Source organism: Parus major, chromosome 1A (genome assembly GCF_001522545.3).
Source record: "Parus major isolate Abel chromosome 1A, Parus_major1.1, whole genome shotgun sequence".
NCBI lineage: Eukaryota > Metazoa > Chordata > Aves > Passeriformes > Paridae > Parus > Parus major.
In genome coordinates this window covers 23,545,520-23,566,847 of record NC_031773.1, presented here as the reverse complement: position 1 = coordinate 23,566,847, position 21,328 = coordinate 23,545,520, and the positions used below count along the sequence as shown (strand labels likewise).

General features: G+C 39.2%; 1 protein-coding gene and 1 long non-coding RNA gene across 3 annotated transcripts in view; one reads left to right on the top strand and one right to left on the bottom strand.

The window, feature by feature from the left end:
* Positions 1–331: 331 nt before the first annotated feature.
* LOC107204089 lies at positions 332–18,844 on the bottom strand. Its single transcript, XR_004497664.1, has 3 exons — positions 15,606–18,844; positions 9,119–9,314; positions 332–7,410 (listed from the first exon to the last, which is right to left on the bottom strand). It is a non-coding gene; the product is annotated as an uncharacterized LOC107204089 (long non-coding RNA).
* A 145-nt stretch (positions 18,845–18,989) lies between these two features.
* Positions 18,990–21,328, top strand: part of TES (testin LIM domain protein) — a 43,310-nt gene continuing 40,971 nt past the window's right edge. For both annotated transcript variants that reach the window (XM_019006733.2, XM_015628593.3), the window contains exon 1: positions 18,990–19,116. In XM_019006733.2, the coding sequence (XP_018862278.1) occupies positions 19,090–19,116 (27 nt within the window). In that variant the 5' untranslated portion in view covers positions 18,990–19,089. The remainder of the gene's footprint in view (positions 19,117–21,328) is intronic.

The following is a 21,328-nucleotide window of genomic DNA, read 5'->3' as shown; positions in this document are numbered from 1 at the left end:
TTGAGAGCAGTAACTGTCCTCTCTTTTGCACAAGGTCGATGTTATTAACGTGTTTTAATACCACCTCTTCATCGTCCAATTAACATAAAAAAGTAGCACACCAGTAGCATATGTATTCCTATTATTTAAAAGGCATTATTTCTCACTATGTAAATCAGATGCTTTAATATTTAATAAAGTAAAACTAAATTATATTTAGAACCTCGGGGTTAATAACAAAAATTAAAAAAATTAAAAAAGAGAAACCTCCCACAATGAAGGGACAGAATGTGTCCCACTGTGAACTGATTGGTAACTTCTTTTCGTGGTACATCAACTGACCTCAGTGCTCTGGCTATTGAATGAGCAGAACTAACATGGCTTATGTAACTGTTTATTGCAACTAAATCCTTAAGTTCTCACATTACTGAGTCCCAAGCCTTTTTCATACTCAGTATCTCCAGAATGCACATTTTTAAGCAGCTTGGAAAATGTTTTCGCAGATATGTTTACAGCTAAGAAATCTGTCCATCTGCATGCTAGATGTTCACTGTCAGAAAAGAGCAAGCTGAACTGTATCCGAAATATTGTCATTGTCATTGCTTCTACAGCTCTAAGGTTGAAACATGGTATCTGTGGGGCTGACAAGTCTGTGCAAGCATCATCTACAAGCCTCTTCCTGTTTTTCAAATCTGGTTGATGCTGGAAACAAGATGCCATATGTTTGGGGTTTCCCGGTTACATTTAATCTTTTTGCACTGAAAACATGTCCAGGCAGAGTGATACTGTACATTTGTAAAGGATTGCAAATCACAGAGTAATGGCTAGACTTCTGGCCTCACACACATCCCAGATAATTAGAGAATCACAGAAATATTTAGGTTTGAAAAGACCTTTAAAATCAGTGAGTCCAACCATTAACCCAGCACTCAAGTCCACCACTAAACCATGTCTCCAAGCAGCACATCCACGTGTTTTGAACAATTCCAGAGACAGTGATTCCACTGCTTCACTGGGAAGCCCATTCTAATGCTTGACCTCCCTTTCAGTAAAGAAATTTTTCATTATATCCAACCTAAACCTTCCCTGGTGCAACTTGAGGCTATTTTCTCTTGTCCTGGCTCTTTTTATGAGCAGAGACCAACCCTAACCTGTCCACAATGTCCTTTCAGGAAGTTGTAGGGACAAATACTAAACTCAGTATATATATAGTTCACCTGGTACTTCTGCAAGTGTTTGATTCACTGAATCTATATTGCACTAATATTTCCATAGTTTCATCATACTTTCTGATCCTGTACAAATACTAGCCCATAGTGTGGTTCATAGACCACACTAACACACACACAGAAACACACACAAAACTTAAGTGTTTATAGCAGATATTTAATTTTGGTGATAGTATACACTACCCTAACCACATTACTGGACTTTATATTTAACAGCAAGATCTTGTTTCTTCAGTTTCCAAATACAGATGATTTTTTTGCCTGCTATCTGGCAATCTAAACCCAGAGTTTTGCAAATTAAGTCGCGGTAGAAGCTGCTCAGCTTGTAAAACAATGCAAGGCACAAGATTTGTATTTATGGGTTGTCAGAGCCTTCCTTGGCTCCATCAACAAACTAATGAATGAACAAGTTGTGGGCATCCATTAACAGTAAGACAAATCAGACAGTGGAAGTAGACCTGAATTAGATCACATTGTTTCATAGTCCACAGGGTTAACAGATACAACTTTAACAACTGTCACCATTCCCTTGCCTGTGAATGACTGAGGAGCATTGATTTTACTGTTTCCTGACTTTCTCACAGGTGTTTCCTATTCCCAGGCCTCTCCTTAGTTCTTGTACACTTCAGTAGGCACTGTTTTCCCTGTTTCTGCTTCCATAAACAATCACTGAGTGTTGCATTTTGTCAGCTGAGACAAAAGACATCAATGTACACTACATTAACACAGAAACACAGTGTCAGGATATTCCTTTGAGCTTCAAATTCAACATCTTTTTTTATATACATTTCATGTATTACTGTGAGCTGTCTGGTTTTACAATTTCCTGATTCAGTAAGATTGTACCTTACTTTGTCATAATTAATGCACCAATATTAATGACTATACATTACTTTAAATTAAAATAGTAAAAGTAATTAAACAAGTCCCACATTAGCTCATTAAATACAATACCAGAAACTTGTCAGAAAACTGAGCTGATTCAGCCAAGAAGATTTATCAACAGAGCTTCCACATAGAAGAACTCTGACCTTTAGCTAGCACTATAATTTTTTTTCTTTGGACTTTGTTCAAGACATAATCTAACCTTGTCTCTTATGGCAAAGCAAAATAAGCAATAAAATGTCTTCTCTATATAACCAAGAATAATTCTTCAGGTGACTGGAAGATATTCGTACTTTAACACATGCATATTTTGGGAACGGTTTAATAAAACCTAAAAAAATACAGTAGTCTCATACTGAATGGTTTTATAAATTGAATACTGAGATATTTATACATGTAATAAAAATCATGGCATGAGGAAGACACATCTTTATTCAGCACTCCTATGAATCAATGACAGAAATAAATGCTATGATGTCATACAGTTACTCAGCTCCTTCAGAGCTAGAAACATCTTTGGATTGCCTTTTTGGGAATGGAAAACGTTGTTTCATAGTACTACATTTTATATTAGTGGCTCCTTCATACCTCTCCCTTTTCCCCATGGGAGGTGTAACAATCTCAAGTTGTTTACAAAATAAAGCCTTATGAAAATTGAGCTATTTAAGCAAGGCACATTTTGAAGCTTTTATTTGTATGCAATTTCAAATGAAATGGATAGTACACTTCTAGAACAAAGAACAGAACTGCCAGAGCTGGATTTCTTACCCTTATAAGAAGTTATCACCCTCTTTCATTCCACCTGCTAACACCAAGTTTGATCAGAGCCAAGTAATATGAAAAGGAAAGTGCAAAGGGGCAGAGTTTGACTGGAAACAAGTCTGAGGCTTTCAGAAGAAGGTGGCTTGAGGTGAGGAGTACCATTAGTCATGATCTTACAAAATTTAAGCTGGGCAGGTTTGGAGATCAACAGCTAACTGCAAGTGACTAACCAATGCCTGTGATGCTATTAATTTGTTTTTCTGCTTCACATAAAAGCAATTAAATCCCAATTTTACACCATTATTTTGTCTAAGCCAAATACAACTTTTTAGTATTATAAAAGGGCAAAGGACTGTAATATTCAATAAAAGATTCAAGCATTGATAAAAATTGCTGGAGAAGAGTTGAGCAGGATGGATTGGAGAGAAAAGAAGCAAAGAAAACAAAGCCATCCACATAAGATGAAACCTGTGGGCAAAACTCCTTTGCATTATGCAAAGGCTAGGTAAATCAAAGTACTACTGACTCAGCACCCAGCTCTTTGGGTCCTATGAGTAATTAGGTTGAACTATTTGGTTAGGTTTCTACAATCCAAAGGAGCCATCAAAGTTACTTTCTTCTGAGCATCTACAAATAATTTTGCTTTTGATGAAAATGAAAAACTCTAAGAGAAAGTTGTATGCCTGATAATAGCTGAGATAGACAAACTAAGCAGCATTTCTTGGAACCTTATTTCAAGGTTACTCGAGTGGAGATGTGCATTCATATTGTCCTACTGCCACCTTTGCTTGGCTCCAGTAAATTTCCAGAGATCTTTCCAAGCTCAGCTGTTCTGTTCTTCTGTAAAAATGAATTAAACTATTCTGGTCTCAAGGCTGCAAATACTCACCAAGCAAAGGGTGATCTGAAAAGAACCAGTGTAATTAACTATAAATGAAAGTTACAAAGAAATAACTGTCTCTAAAGGATGAATCATACCACCCTAAGACTGGTGTGTGAGTAAGCCAGATGAAGCACACAGTAGCAGTACTTATTTCTTTTCATAGATTTTAAAGACAGCTCAGAGGGACTAACTGTGACTCAAACATTTAACTCCTACACATGTAAAACTGAATGATAAAAAGCTCTTACTGAATAATGACAGACAACTGCATACAGGGAATACAGGAAGTTGTAGACTACCCTACAACCTGCCTTGACACCTGAACAATAATGATGATTGGATAGAATTCTACTGAGCAATGACCTGTAGTAAAGGTAGGTATTGTTACCACCAGCACGGCTTTTACACCACTCACATTGTAGCTCTCTTCTCACCAGTAACCCGGATTTGGCTTTTTAGTTACTTTGGTGTTGGTTCTGTTTATTATTTTTCTTCAGATTGTGCTTCTTGCCACTTCTAGAAACACCCACAGATAACAGTGCCTTTCTGACTGAGGCTTTTTCTAGACTGGTTCAGGATTAGATATTCCCTGCCTCTTTAGTCACTAGCTTTCTGCTGATCCAGGACAACCTGCTGTTCCTGCATGGTGGGGATATATATTTAGCTGCTGACTAGAAATTCAGCAAAGAGTTTGATAGAGATAGATAGCAGAGCAGTTTGTTCAGAGATGCTTAAAGAAACGTGCTCCTGGTTGCTGTGCAGCAATGCTGGCGATGAGCTGAGTGGTGCAGTCTCTGCCACCAGCTGGAGAAAGCACACAAAAGACCTCAATCCTGATGACAGCCTGGAGGGCAAGTGAACACGTTGTGGCCAGGTGACAGGCTGAAAGGAGTCTGGGCTGGGCTTAATGGTGACCTCATCTGTGGGAGGTGTGCTTTGTTGAGGCTGCCAGGTGAAGGGACTGGGAGGCAAGGTGACTGCACACTATCATGGAGAAGGAAGAAAAGAGCACCGGGTCTTCCTGACACCTTACAGAGGCCACAGCCTGAGCCACACCATGAGTAAGCATGGCATGAGACCATGCTTGAACCCATGGTGGATGGAGACCCCTCCAGAGGTAAGAACTGCAAGATTATGCCTTCTGACACCAACAGAATAGGTCCTCCTCTGCCTTCAGATCTGAGCTTAGAGTGCCCTGGTAGTCAAAAAATTGGCACAAGCTTCACTGGGGAGACTGGAGCCTGAAATATGCATTAGCATGGAGATGAAATAGCAATGAATATGCTGCGTTGATTAAGGACATTGTGGAGAAACTGCTGGGGCTTATTGTGTCCTCAGACTAATATTTCTCATTGCTTATCCACACGGGCACTGAGGGAGACTTGGAGCAACTCTAGAGGGTCTAATTTGCTGGATTGGATGAGGTGATAGACATGGGAATCCAATAATTTTCCACAATCCTACAAGTGAAAGGGAAGGGCCAGGCAGGATTGAACATACATTAATTTACCTGGTGGCTGCGTGGCCAGTTGCGTGGACTAGTACTTTTGTTTTTATGACCATGTTGTAAATTCTTTTTTCCGTGATGAGGGAACGATTGAGAGGCAGGTGAACAATTTGGGGGGTGCATAAGATTCTTGGAGGGAAGACAGACAGGACAGATGACATCTACTGAACACAAAGATATTCCAGATTAATCATAAGATGTTCTCAGCAGCAAAATTGAGAGAGGGAGGTTGGTGGGGGCAGCTGGTGGGGTCAGTTGGTGGTGAGCAACTGTGTTTTTTCACATTGTTATGAAAGATTCTTGGATTTTATTTTCCTTTCTCTTTGTTTGGGTTTTTTCCTTACTTTTTCCCTTTGTCTATCTTACTTATTATATGGCTTTTATTTCACTCATGAGTTTTCCTCAGTTTTACCCCTCTGATTCCACAGCACTGAGGGGGAGTGAGTGAGCAACTGCATGGGGCTTTGTTGCTACCTGGGGTTAAACCACAATGGGCTAAAAAATACATGTGTGATTCTTCAGGCTAACTGCATCCTGGGTTGTAAAGGAAAAAAAAAAGACTGCAGCTTTTTTTTTCAGTCAAGGGAAATGATCAATCACCTCTACTTGGCCCTTGTTAAATCACTTTGAGAGGGGCTCCCCACATTCAGTTTGGGGCCCTCAGTACATTAAAAACATTGACCAGCTGGTGAGATTCAGCAAAGGGGTACCAAGATCATCAATGACTGGAGGAGCATATGCCTTGTGAAAAGAGGCTGAGGGTGCTGAGCTTATTTATCTTGTTCAGAAGAGACAGCTGCAGTGGAACTTAGGGACTATCAAGAAGACAGAGTCAGGCTCTTTCCTAAGGTGCAGTGGGAAAATGAGAAACAGTGTCCATAAACTCAAAAGATGGGACATCCTGACTACACAAGGAAAACATTATAGTTAAACACTGGAGCAGGTTGCCCAGAGGAGTTGCATGAACTCCATCTTTGGTGTTCAAGACCCAAGAGGACAAAGCCCTGAGCAATACTGTCTGATTGTTTATCCTGCTCTGGTCAAGAGGCTGGAGTAAATGAGCATAAGCACCCTTCCAATCTGAATGATTCTGTGAAATATTCTTTTCCCATCAATTGTATGCTGTGACAAATCATGGGTAACTATGAATGAGAGTGGACATAGCTGCAAATCCCACTCTAATCCATGCAGCAGCAGCTCTGGAAGTCTGATCTGGCTTTCCAAATTCAATTCTTACTTTCTTTAGTGGTGAGAACCTCAAAAATACTTACAAAAAATAATTATTTTGAGAACAGTATCGCTTTCCCTTTGCTGACCCTTGAAGCATGCCAAGATTACAATGTGTGTAATTCTAAGATCATGCTGTAGTTGGTAGTTGAATGATCTGCTTCGCACCAGGTTCACTTACCCTTCAAAAAAGAAAAGAAAATCATTAATACTCTGACAAAAAAAAACAAAAAAAAACAAAAAAAAACAAACACAAAATTGTGATGGCAGTCTTAGTAGAATTTTATCCTTAGTTATATTAGAATCTCAAAGAAGAAGGTATTTTCAGGCTATACTACATAGAGTAATGCAGAGTTTACAATTTAAATCATACTTATCTCTGAAAGCTAATTTAAAATCACTGGCATTTCATAATGATCATGCAAAGACACAAAAGTCTGTAAAGCATCTAGAGCTTTCAGGCTTTATAGCAAGACTACTTTTAATGTAATTATAGCAATTAAGACCCTTCTATTAATAACTTTCCTTTCAGATTAATAAGCCACTTATGTAGTACAATATAAAGAGGCTTCTAATTACAGTGACAACATTGTGATTTCTGAAAACTGCTTAATAATGTGTGATAAGCGACTGCCAACTTGCATTAAGATGTTTTAGGAATCCTGCATGAACCTGATGTTTGATAATCCTGTTTTGAAGACATGATTTGAATTGCAAATTGAATTTAAAGGAAAATTCAGCATTCTTCTGCCAAAAGCAGTGGAATATGTATTTGCAGGGCTGAGCAGACCTTTAAAAGCATAGCAGCACTTGATAAAAAAACTTGTTTGATGTAGCTGGCCATCAGATGCAAGGCACACTGGTGACAGAAAAACTTCTCATAATTATCTCAGTGGATCAAAATCTTAAGTGATTTATCTGGTTTAAACAAGGCATCCCTGCAATAGGAAAGATAAGGTAATAAATAATAAATAAATAAATATAATTTATTTTCCTTAAATCAGAAAATAAGAAGTGTTGAAACTGAGTCTCTATTTAATTGCTCCAGAGCAAGTTGTCTATTTCAGATATTAATAAAGTTTGTCCCTTGCTGCATGTGAAGCTCTTGGATTCTTGATTTTTTTAATTCATTTTTTAAAATATCATGGATTTAAAGACTTATTCTTCATATTTTAGACATGAATATTGAAAAACAGAAAAATCAGATTTCAAGAGATTAAGTTAGGTGACTGTACTTCTTAAATTTTTTATCCCAAATGCATTATTCTGAGTCATGTATCCTTTGCAGGTTACTGAGTTTATGGTGAATGCTAAACTACATGGTATTGACAGGTTTCAAGCTGAGCTACCAAATTGTGCCACATTTTTGAGAGTACAATTTTTCAAATGCTGTTACTATTATTATTATTGTTGTTGTTGTTTGTTGTTGTTGTGGTTATTTTTATTATAGACTTAAAAATTATAATTGTCTTAAGCACTGCTAAGACCACCAAAGGACTTTGCCCACTGCAGGAAACTGTGCAAAGAAAAAACTGCTCATCTACAACCACTGAAGCTCAGCCCTGTGGATATATGCCTTGTGATTTCAGGAAACTGGACAGCGAGTTCAGCACCTGACAGGGACTTGAGACAAGATAAAGGTTGTACTGTTCTCCAAGTATCTCAGGTCTAAGGAGCGGTCCTGAGGCCTTCCACCACAGGACTGCACTTGATTCAGGTGTTGCAACAGATTCATTGCTGCAAAAGACAGTGTAAAACATCCCCCACCTCAGGGGAGGTGCTTGGGCATTCCCACCTGTGCCTGAACTAGACTAATCCAAGAACTCTGTGTTTCAAGGGACCTCCAGCACCAACAAGCCCAGGGTGAAAAGGACCAACGGGACGCCACTGGATCCACAGGGGTGGTGACTCTACTTAAGTTGTCTCTCCTTCTGCCTCCTGCCCTCTCTTTCCTATTTCTTTCTCTCTTTCATATTCACAGTTAAATAAAATCTGTACTATTGGCTTTGGCATATGGTCTTACTTGCATCTTAATTTGAGCAGAGGCATCTCTCTCTAATAATCATAATAATTCTATCATAACAATTATAAGATTATAATTAAATTCATCTGTTCTTTACTAAACATGAAAAGAGAAATCCCAGACTTATTTTCTGCAAAAATTTGAGTATTCATTAAACAGATTAGAAATATTAGAATTACAGCTGGATGCACTTTTGGAGGGAATAATTGATTTAACAAAAAAGCAATTTTACATTCAACCCTAATGGCATCTATGATGCTGGGCTGAATCTGACAAATAGGCTTTATTAAAAAACCCAAACCAAAACAGCCATTTTCAGGGGTCATTTACAAAACCAGGAAAGAAAGGCATATTTTCCTCTCAAACTTTACCCACTAGTGCATAATAAAGTTGCCAGGGAATATAGAAATGGCCCAGTTTATATATTCTAAGTGTGACTACACTCACAATTATTCCACATTAAATGCAATGGGTAATTATCCCAAAGCAGGGGTTGCTCCTTCACAGTAGGGATTCTGCACAGAAAGGGATATATTAGAAAAAGAACATTTCTTTGTCAAAGATGTTCTGTTACATACAAAATATTTTAAGTACATACATGATGGGGCAGATTGTTTCCTTACCTTAAAGGTTACAGGATTTGTGTGGGAGATTTGGTGTAAAAATAAGAAGTATTAGACAAGGCTGTCCCATATTTCAAGAACAGCTGAAGGCCTTAAACACAAGACTATCCAAGAAGAGATCAGTACTTCCATTTAGGTTGTTTGCTGAATATAGCCATTGACTCCTATTCAAAATGCCTTCAAAATGAGACTCCAGCTGCCAGAAAAAAATTCAGATAAAAAGGCACAAGAATTGTTAGTTCTGGCAAAAGAAGGAAAAATATTCTTCGCTATTCATGTTCTAGGAAATACCCTAATTATCTGGCATTAACAAAAAATCAAATCAATTTCTTTCTCTCCTCTAATGTTTAAAAAAAAAAAACAACAAAACACCAAAAAAAAAAACCAGTCAATAAATGTTAGAAGAAGAATGAAATACTTATGCTATCATGATGAGTAGGATGTGAAGCCGTAAAGCTTTCATCTCAAATGGCTAATGCTTGATAAAGTTATAACAAGCTGAAAATAGACCCTGTACCAGGAAGCATTGGATAGTCTTGGCTCTTGGTACTGTATTTTGTCACTGGTGGGAAAATAAGCAACAAAATGAATGAAAAAAGCATTTGAAAGGTAGGCACATACATGGGCATACTGAATTCTAACTTTCTTTTCTTGTGTACCTTTTTGTATATATTCCCTTAGTAACAGACAAATACAAGATGCTATCAAGTTATATTAAAATACCTTTTTGAGAATGGAAGGCAAAACATGGATGAGAAAAGCAAACTAAGACTTCAGTCACTCCATATAAGGGAGTGGGAAGAAGACGGAAACCAAATACAGAGCATAAAACATAGAAAAAAAGGCATACATAGAGAGAATGAGGGAAATATATGAAAAGGTCTAATCTGATGAACCATGTTGTTCATACAGTTTCGTTTCAATAATGTTTTGTGAATCCTTTACTCTTTTCCAGTAAAGGAGTACAGTTATTGCATACATAAAACAGCTGTGATAAATTGTGTTGCAATGTTTCATGCCTACTATACACAAAAAAGAAGAAATACACCATACAGGCAATGAAGAAGTGAAAAACTTTAAATGAGGTACAACTTCAACAGTTTCTGTTTTCCTCGGCACTCAGGCATCATATTCAATCCAACAGCTTTTGAAACACAATATACCCATTGTTCATTAGTACTAAATGCTTCAATCATGATACAGTTTTTAGTTCTTAGCTAACATACCATTGTAATTTTACTGCTTCCTACTGAACAAGCCAGAATCTAGACAGTACTGTAGTTCAAGATGTGCAAACATGCTGAAAATCTTTGTGAATCAGATTTGTTTCTTGGTCTGTGGTATATACAACAGACAAGTTCCCCATGACACCATACAGAAGACATTAATTCTAGAGTATCTTCTGAATAACTAGATGTTGTCCCATGCTTGCCTCCACCTACTCATCTTCAGAGGCCAATCCCTTCTGGACATAACTTTGTCATAAAGCTGTCTAACAGCTGTATTTAAGAGTCCTCTTAATTCTGGTTCTGCAATGACTTCTCCCATTATCAGTCTCCCTCACTTTGAAGTTCCATGAGAACTTCTCTGCTACCAGCCGGAATGCTCCTCTCCTCCTGCTGTCTCTGGTGTTTGATTTCCTCCACAGCCAGTTCCAGTCCCTAAATTCAGCTCACTAAGAGCTGAAAATTAAATAATCACAAGATTAATACATTTCTTCTGGCTACAGAGTTGAACTGGCTACTCAAGGAATTAGGTAAGAACCAGAGATGGCAAGGTCATTAGACTGAGCAAAGGGCAGAAATGAAGGAAGAAAGAAAAATCAGAACTGCTGCTTTAGCCAGAAATGGATGTTAGGACCAGATTCTTCTCTCATTGCTCCTCAGCTACACAGCCACCTTTACTGAATATTTTTTTAATCATGCAAAAAAGTCTTTATTTCTCCCCAAAACACATTTGTTAATGGCATACAAGTCATTAAACCACTTAAACTCAGTTGCACCATATGGCTGTGTAAAGCTAAAAGCAAAGGCAAACTACATGTAGAACAAGCCCTAAGACCAAATTCAGTAAACAAATATAAGCATCCAGCTGTGGCTGAACTTATGCCTCTGTAGGTTCTTTGTCACAGAAAAAGAAATCAGATTTCCAGAAAACTTTTTATGTTTTATTGGCTGAAAAAGAAGTTTGCTCTGATTTTTGAGACATCAGCTGCAGTCCTGCATATTGAGCCATGCTTTTCACCTGTTTCAGACCTAGAAAACTTCTACACTAAAGGCCTCCAAGCCAAACAGCAGAATAAAATGGCCAAAGTGAATTATATGCCACATATTTTCATTTTAAATGAAGGCACAGATGTAGGGAAATTACCTCTGTGTCTGACTTACGACTCTCAGCTAGCATTTCCATCTGCTGGATCAGAGCCTAAACTTGTATTTCAATAGAGGCAGCAAATGCTAGACTCATATCAAGACCGTATTATATTATGACATTATTATATGAAGAAGGATTAGAGTGCAGTATAAAGTCTTCCAGGACCAATAAAAACAGAAGTGGCAAGCCCAAGGAGGAAGTTTACTAGGTAGTTCAGATAACTGTCCTAATTTTAGTTTTTCTTCCTGTATACCATCTTTACCATCTGAAACTATAAATCATATCCCCTGAGACTTAGTCCTTTGACAACCTGTAAGTTACTGGGTAAGACCTCAAGTGGGTATCTTTTTGGCTGGGCTAAGAGTAGGTTTGATCAGTAGAAAAAGCAAGAGTTTTTGATCTATCAAAGTGACAGCTTGGAGACCTATGACCCTAATGACAATTTCAGTCCATTTAAGAGAAAAATTCGTGCTTGCAGAGCAAAGCCAGGAAATTTTTTTGATGGCTCTAAAAGGAGTCTGGTATGCAGAAAGTCTGATCATCAAAACCTGTTTTCTGAGACTTAAATTGTTTGCTTGTCTCAGATGTGGGTGGCAAATATCACAAGATACATAAAGAATTCAATACCTATTAATGTTCCTTGGCATCTGTACTGATAAAAGCATGATCTCATATACTGCAACTACTTTCTTTCAATAGCATTAGACATCATCTCTTCAGCTTAGGCTGAAGTTATTAAATACAAATTATAGTAAAAGAGTTGCTATGATTCTGTCCAGATGGTACTTAAATTATCCTTCTCTAGACGTATACAATCTCTATGTAAATTATTAAAAATGGAAAATCTGAGAACCACAGAACCTTTGTGGGAGCTCTCTTGCATGGGAAAGAAGCCAAACAAGTGCTCATAACATTATATCAGCAGAGCTGTGTAGGAAATTAGTTCCTATTCCACAGTTTTTTTGAGAATATAAATAAAAAAATGTCTCTCATTGCATTGGAACAAAACCAAGAATGTTCCAAGTGAGAAACTTGTCAGAAACAGCCTTTACCCTTTATTGAACTAACTACTCTCATGGAAGTATTCCCCTTGGTTACAGTCTTCTACTCTGACCTAGGCAAAGCAGCATCAGACACTGCTCTTTGCAACTCGTGTAAATACCTTAGTCCTAATGAGATGGAAATTGTTTCTCTGTGTACTCTGCTGTGACCAAAAATTCTACTCCTAGTATTTGAATTTGTGCAGAAATTTTTGATTTCAAAGAACTGCTCTGTTGTCATGACAAAATAAAAAACTTTTTGCCATAAAATTTCTAAATAATCATAATTTTCAAAATTTTGCCTCTGTATATTGAAAGACCGCTGATGTAACTCACAGCAAAAAAAAATAGATAAACTTATTGACTTAGATAAATTTCATGTAGCTAATGGATAAACATCAAATTTTTGATCTCTTATCAGACAGAAAATACAAGTATGTAGACACCTTTTAAAAGTATTCCTGTTTCTTTTGTCTCAGGGAGCCCAGATCTGGACACAATACTTCCCATAAGGCATCAATGTAGAGGGGATGGATCACCTCTCAACCTGCAACTCAGGATATCATATGTCTTCTCTGCCACAAAGTGCATGATAACTTGGTGTCCACCAATACCCCCATGTCCTTTTCTGCAAAGTTGCTTTTCAGTGGTTCAGCCCCCAGCAGATAATGGTGCCTGGGGTTGGTTGTTCCTCCCCAGCTGCAGGACTCTGAAATTCCTGTCGAATTTCATGAGGTTTCTGTCAGTCCATTTCTCCAGCATGTCCAGATCTCTCTAGATGGCAGTAGGACCCTCTGGTGTGTTACACCCACCTGTTTTGCATCTTCAGCGAGCTTGCTGTAGATACACTCTGCTCCATCACCCGGTAATGAGGATGCTACTCTCATCTACCAAGCCATGGAGGCACCTGAGGATCATATCAGATTGGTCAAGCATGACTTGGCAAATCCATGCTGACTACCTTTGTCCCTTGTGTGCCTGGAAATGGTTTCTGGGATTAGCTACTCCATCAACCATCATAGGGATAAGAGTGAGGGTGACCAGCCTGCAGCTCCCTTGCTCCTCCTTCTCCTGATTTTTTTGAAGAGTTACATTTACTTGTCTGCCATCTTCAGGCACTTCTCCCAGCCACCATTATGAAATCAAAATTATCAGCTGGTCTCACAATGGCATTATCCAGCTTTCTTGGCAGTCCTGGACATCTCCCATTAGGACCTGTAGACTTACATATGTCCAGTTTGCTTCTGTGTGCTCTGACCTCACCTTCTTCTACCAAAGGTTTTTCTTCTACCAGATGTTTTCCTTCCACTCTTTCCCACTGGTATCAGGGATTTCTGAAGGCAGGCCTTATTGGTAAAGACTGAGGTGAAGATGGCAATGCCTTTTGCATATCCCATGACACCAGGGCCACTACCCCATTCAGCAATATGTCCACATTTCCCCTACTCTTGCTTTTGCTACTTGTGTACTCAAGGACTTTACCTTGCTGCTTTTGGCATCTTTTCTCAGATTCAACTACAAGTGAACTTTGCCTTTCATAGACATATCTTTGCATTCCAGACAATGCCTCAGTATGCCTCTCAGGCTGCCCATCCTTGCTTCCACCTTCTATAAACTCCCTATTTATGTTTGAATTTTGCAAGGAGCTCCTTGTTCATTCATGGATTAAGTATTTTTGGAAGCTTACTATACAATAAGCTTTTCAAAGAACAAGAAGTGCTTTACTTAGTATTTTTCTGATACCATACATTTAATTTCTTACAATTTATAATACATTTTGAGTAGCTGTTTGAGAAGGTGTTGAGTATGGTTTTTTTCCTGAGTAAATTTACCTCTATTAGAGATTTAATAATGCAGGAACCTTCTCTGGGTTGTAACTACTGATGTTGTGACTGGGACTTAAAACCAGAGAGGGAATAAAGAATTAGCTCTCTTCTCCAGTACATAATTTCTGAGTTATATCCAATAATTAACTTAGAAACCCAAAAGTGGGACATGTTTAGTTTCTATGCTTGGGGACCTAAGGCACATTAAGCTCTTGGAGTAGCCCCATGATTCAGAACAGGCTCCAAGCCAAGAAGCATATTGAGCAAAAAAGAAATGATAGTCAGTAAACAGCTGTCTCCTAACTTAGCTGAATCATGCATACTTGATAGAAAACATCTCTGCTTGTTGGGAAACAGAGACTCCTTCTATCACAGTTCTTTCAAAGAACAGAGCACAGTTTATTCTTTCCTTTTAGAGGAGTTGTTTTTTTGTTTTTTTTATTGTTTTCTCTTCTGCTCTTTATGCTCCTAAAACTGTCTACAAAGAGGACAAGTTCAAGTTCCTCTTCTGGTTGAAGGAAGCTTTAATTTTCCCAGCAAGTGTTATAACCATCAAGCTACACCACATTTTTCCACCATTTTGCTTTGCCACTGTTTCAATAACTGAAAAGTCACAGGGACAGTCAGGGAAAACAAGAGCAAGCATGTCCGCAGTCTGTGTTAAGGGTTCTTTGGCTAACAAGCCCTCATTTCTAAAACTTTCAACATCTGCCCAATGTAGGCCTTGGGACTGCATAGCCACGTAGACAGATCCACTCTGTCACTATTTCAGCAAACACTTTTTCTTTTCTGTACAGTGGTACTACTTTAAAAGCATAGTTAATACAACGCAGCCAAAGTCTGGCAGCTAATCCACAGTCCTAACAGATGGAAGCTGTAGTTTGATTCCCCATCATGCTGAGGAAAACTTAGGTCCTTGTATTCTGACTTGGGGGAAGGTTCACTATCTATTCAGGCTTTATAGAAAAAGTGGAGCAGAACCCCTCTTCTTTCTGTATTCTTTTAAAAAGGCAATAACTGTTACCAAACTTCATAAGGTTCTCAAATCAGCCTCTATTTCATACATGGTCATAATAACCTCTGTGTAGGGTGAAATACAGTGAAGTTTAGCTTCTAGATTTTGAATGGATCAAGCATGAAACAATTATCAAAATTACTGTGTCAAGATTAACACTCAAGGTATCTGAAATCTGAGACAGTAAAAAGCAGAAGAATTAAAGTACAGTGGAGAACCATGTATATGCTTACCTTGTAAGCAGATTATCAGTAATGCCTCCAGACTTACAACTTTTGATTTCTGCATTCAAATTCTCCTCTAGGTTTTTATTGGACCTGCCACAAGACATTTCAAGTAACATTCCTTTGTTTTATTCAAATGGATACAGAAAGGCAAATGTTATTCCCTTCTTAAACTGAAATGTTTTCTTTTTTAAACTAAATTAGTGTATTAAGCCTCTCTGAGGCAAGACAGACTCTTTATATTTATATCACACTTCAGATTATATTTACAAAAAAAAGACCTTAAAAGCACAATGTCATTACTTCTAACATATAAAGCACTGAGTAAACAGCAAAACTAGAATATAACTGGAAGCTAGCTTCAAGCATTTGCTTGAAAAGTTTAAACAGAAGAACTATTTATTAAATAACAGCTTTACTGGAAACAAATTTTCAGCATTGCTAAGTTATGATACCTTCCATCTGAGGATGGACATAAAAATCACCTATACAATCTACATATCTAATGTTTGGAGAAATGCAGCTACCTTTATCATTATCGTATCTGAGTGAAAAGAAAATTGTAAAACCAGGGAAGTTATCTGACTGACCATCCACTCTGTGCTGTCCACGTTCCCAGAAATGTATATGGTAAATGTATTAGCCTTTTCCCATCTTCTGCCTGTTGGGTTTATGAACATTGCTGTGGGAAAGTTAGTGCTGGGATACATCATGCTCTTTCCTTACTAAATACTAATATTTAAAACAGGTATTGGATATTTCCCAGACAGTTATGATAAAGCCCAGCTCTGTGCCCTGGCATGTCAATGTTGTTCTCCTGGCAAGTTCAGAATCTTTAAGAAGAAGAGTCATACAAGATCACATTCACAGAATAGGAAATTATTTTTGCAAGGCAAATTAAAGCCATAGAAAACACAGAAAACAGTTAGAATCTTAAAATGCATTCTGTATTGATCCAGGTCTCAGAGAAAGTGTGTTCCATCAGCAATCTGCTGGTTTGCAAAACAGAAGTTTTATATTACTGTCTGCATTTTCCATTATACACATGAATTTGTAGGCTTCATATGTGAATTTGTATATAGGAAAGTTGTTAGAAGATTACTACATTCTGGCACCAAATGGCACAATTGAGATATGCACAAATCACAACCAGAGCATCTCCAACTCAAGAAGTTTAGGAAAAATATAAGGAAATGAAATTATTATTAACTAAGTAGTGCTATAGCTTAGTAGGGAAAAGAAAAGAAAAATAACATGATCAAAACCATTATTATGCTATTATACTCAGAGAGATAAGGATAAGCAAAATATGCTTAAACCACACAAGATTTTCTTACAATTCTTTTTTGTTTCCTAAAATGAAAATATGCTCCTACATCCATTCCCAAACGAAAAGCATATAATTAGGACTATGATGGTTTCATTTCTCTGCTTAGTATCAAAAGTATCTATCTAGTCTTTCCAATTGCTGACATTCAACAGCACATTTACTGAACAGGAATAATCTCCTGCTTACTCCTTTGATCTTAGCCTGAGGAAGTTATGAGGCTTGATGGTATTCAAATTATAGGGTCCCAGGTATACCAACATCAGGCACTCTTAACTTCCCCTTGTCTTTCAACCCCCAAACCAGTAGGAAGTAACCACTAAACCAAACAGACTGAGAACCAGAAATGAAAAACAAAAGTTCAAACTCAACCAAACAAAATACATGCAACAGCTCCTGTTGTTCACCTCTTTTAGGGAGACACACTCTAAACGCAGCAGCATTACCTGGTGGACTGTGTTCTCTCATTTTATCTAATGATACAGCTTGAGCCCACCCTCTCTTAGCTTTTTACTGAACTTCTTGGCCAAGGTCTGCTGCACAGATTCACCTGTAGGAGCTGTTGGCCCATAGCATACACCATGAGGCCAGTCCTAGCAGAAAAGTCAGTTTTACCTTTATCTGCTAACAGACAACAAACAGACCTGGTCTCATTTTTGCTTTGTTGCAAACATCTTTCAACGAGTGGTGTTAGACAAAACAATGAAACACTGAAAGATAAGTATCTCTGGCCTCTGGGGAAGAAAGAAAATGACCTAAGATCTACTTGAGAAAAGCTGGTATGTATGGAGAGAAAACATTAGATTCTGAAAATTAATGACAAAATTATCTATCAACTTATTCACCACCACTTCCTAGGGTAGCTATAAAGTCTGTATGAATGTTTGTTACTTTTTCCAAAGATAAATATGAAACATTAAAATATTTTACGTTAGTAGTCAGTCTTTCAAATGCTTCATTTTTGTGTCATTTTGCATTATGTGTATATTATAGGTAAAATATATTTTGTATAATCAGTGGCATCCCAGGACCGAACACACGCATAAGAAGTTGCAGACTGGGATCAGAGTCTAACTCTCGTTCCCCAGCAGGCAGGTAGTGGAGTCTGGAGCCGGCCCCTGTGGGCACGGCCCTGCCCAGGAAGCCGCTGGGAATTCGGGAGCAATCTCGGCCAGGCGGGGCTCGGCCGGACCGTGCTCGCTGCCGCCTCCCGCTCCTCCTCAAGTCAATAAACCACCGAATCACAAAATTGTCAGCGTTCGTAGGGACCTCTGGTGATCATCTAGTTCAATTTCCCTGACGAGGCATAGTCATCTAGAGAAGGTTGCATAGGAACCTGGCCAGGTGGGGTTTGAATGTCTCCAGAGACTCCACGACCTCCCTGGGCAGCCTGTTCAGTGCTCTGTCATTAGTAAATTCTTCCTTACGTTGAGGTGAAACTTTTTATGTTTTAGTTTATAGCCATTGTTTCTCGTTCTGTCACTGGGCACCGCTGAGAAGAGCCTGGTACCATCCGAAACCCGCTTTGAGCTCTTTATATGCATTAATGTCATCCCCTGTCAGTGCTCTCTAGACTGAACAGGCCCAGCTGCTGCAGCCTCTCCTCATAAAAGAGATGCTCTGGACCCCAAATGATCTCTGTGACCCTCCACTGAACCCTCTCTTTGTCTTTCTTGTTCTGAGGAGCCCAGAACTCAACACAGCGTTCCAGATGTCGCCTCACTAGGGCCGAGCAGAGGGGCAGGATCGTCTCCCTTGACCTGCTGGCCATACCCTTCCCGAGGCACCCCAGGTCACCACTGGTCCTCCTGGCCTCAAGACATTATAGCCCTCCCATTATAGCCCGAGATTTCCCCTTTTCTCATGCTCCGGGAAGCTCCACATTTGCAGGCGTCTGTACCTGCAGGCGACAAGCCGCACCACCCCCACCTTCTCCGTGACCTCCCGCCCCGCCGGGGCTGACTCAGGGCCGGGCCGGCCCGGGCGGGGCTGGGCGGAGTGGCGGGGATTGGCTGTCGGGCCGGCGGCGGCCGCCGGGGATTGGCTGCCGCGCGGCCTTTGTTCGGCTGCAGCCACTGCCGCAGGGCAGCGGAAGTTTGAGCGTCGCGGAGCGCGCGAGCCGTGACTCCTCCGTGGGAGCTGCCTCACAGCCGGACCCGCCCCGCCATGAACCTGGAGAATAAAGTGAAGAAGGTAAGGGCGGCTGCCCTCCGGGTTGTCTGCCGCGCACGCCGGTGTCCGCTCTCTGGGTGTCCTGCCCTGGGATCCCCCGGGTGCCGAGGTCAGCTCTTGCCGGCGCCCCGCGCTTCCCGGCCGGGCCCCGTGGCGGAGGTGGGAGGCAGGAGAGCTGTCTGCCGGGTATCCCCTGAGCTGGGCTGCCTCGCTGCTCCCGGACCGCAGCTAGTCGCCGCTGCTAGTTCCCCAGGTGGGGTCATACTGTCAAGCAAGTAAAACATGTGTTCGGTCCCCCCCAGTAAAAGCCTGATATCTGATAGTTGTTTCCATGTACATGCGCTGTGTATGTTCGTATGAAATTTAAATCACGAACAGCCAAGTCGCTGTTTGTGGTTATGTTAGTGATTAATTTCAGAGCTGTGATGTGACTGACTCCTTACAAGTGTGTTATCAGCGTTCTTATGGATTACCCTCTTGAGCGAGAAGCCTGAGTTTGAATTTGCATTCTTTTTAAAGGTATATTGACTAATTAGTTGTGTCAAACTGTCAAAAAAACAAAAGGTAAGTAGAAGAAAGCAATAGGTAATCCAATTGTATTCAATCTCTTTCAAAAACTCACTATTTAAAACTTCTGTGTAAGACTGGCCTCAGGTAGGAGGCTCGTGTAAGTCTTTGCTTCTAGTTCTTTCACAATATAGTGCTAGAGCACTGACCTTTTTTAAAAAATAAAAGCTTATTTGTATCTCTTTTGATACTATTTGATAAGGGGAAAAGGAGCTTTTTATGTGAATATGGGTTAAATCTATACATAACAACCTTAACTGATACCTGAAAAGTAGTTTTTTGAAACGCATGTTGTATGAATGTGTGTGGGGTTTACTCCTGAATTATTTTATTTAAAGGTAGCAACTTGTTTTAAAATACACATATACACTTTTGTGTACCTGTGTGCTTTTCCAGCTGCAGACTACAGTCTGACTTGGGGGTGGAAGTAGTTGTGTGTGTGATGTGGAAGACTACTTGTTGAGGCTGAATCCTAGCAATGCCTTGAGGTGCAGCTTGCTTCAAGTGATGTCACCATGTGATAGTGTCACTTGGGTGAGGATCCTGCTTTGGAGGAGCTGCCTATCTCAACCCCCAGTCATTAGGCCATCAGCATATAGAGTAGCTAAGTACTGTCGCTGTGTTCAGAAGCTAGTTGAGTGCACAGGGTCGTTCCCCTTGTATGACTCCTTGATACAATGAAAATAAGCTTTTTAAGTAGATTTGCTTATATTTTCTAAGCACACTTTAAAACTTGATGGCATCACAGAGCTTGTTCGCTGGAAGTTTTTGAACTCCAGAAGGTGAGAGATGCATTTTTGCGGAAGACAGTGCAGTCTAATTCAGAATTTATTCATCTAAAGAGAAAATAAACATGGGGTGTAAAATGACTGATAAAATTCTGCAGATAATGGAGTCTTGGTTTGAGTGAACTTGCAGTTGCAGAACATCTGCTTTAAATTGAACTGTAGTTATTGGGTAGTTGTGTGTGTTTTTTAAATTCATTTGACTATTATTTGATCATCTTTTACTTTTCTTCATCAACTTTGAAGATTCCTGAAGACTTTTCTGAATCTGCTTAGATAGACACAGAAACTATTGCCACAAAAGAAACCAGCAAAGCTGCATTTAGTGAAAGTAATATTTCTATTCTGATCTGCTTTACTGTTAATATACAAAGATGTCTGTGATTTGAAAAACTTCAAATATTCTCTGTTTCTACTATATGTATATTCAGAAAACTATTTCTGTTATTGTGCTGTTCCCTCTCCCCTGCTCATATTTTCAGCTCATCTTTCTGTCTGTCTGTAACTTGGGTGAAGCTTATTTTCCAAGAGAACAGAAGAGGCTCTGTGAATGTACAGGGAGAACTGGGAAGCTTTGCTAGGTACCATCGAGTTTGGTACAAAATTCTTTTTTGATTATCAAGATTTATTTAATCAAAACTTCTTGGATTTTGTACACTGAACAGAGTAACAGTTCATGTCAACTCTGGAGTAACTGTGTGTCTTCCTTTTCTGTCCTTTAATTCTAATTTTCAACCTGTTTATTATCTTTTTGCTTCTGTCCTTTTTTCCAACTTCCTTCTTTGTTGAAGGGTGGAAGAAAATTCTGAGAAGTTTCAAATAAAAGTTATTAAAACCAGTGAACTACTTGGCTTTTAGAAAAAACTTGTCCTGAGGTGGAG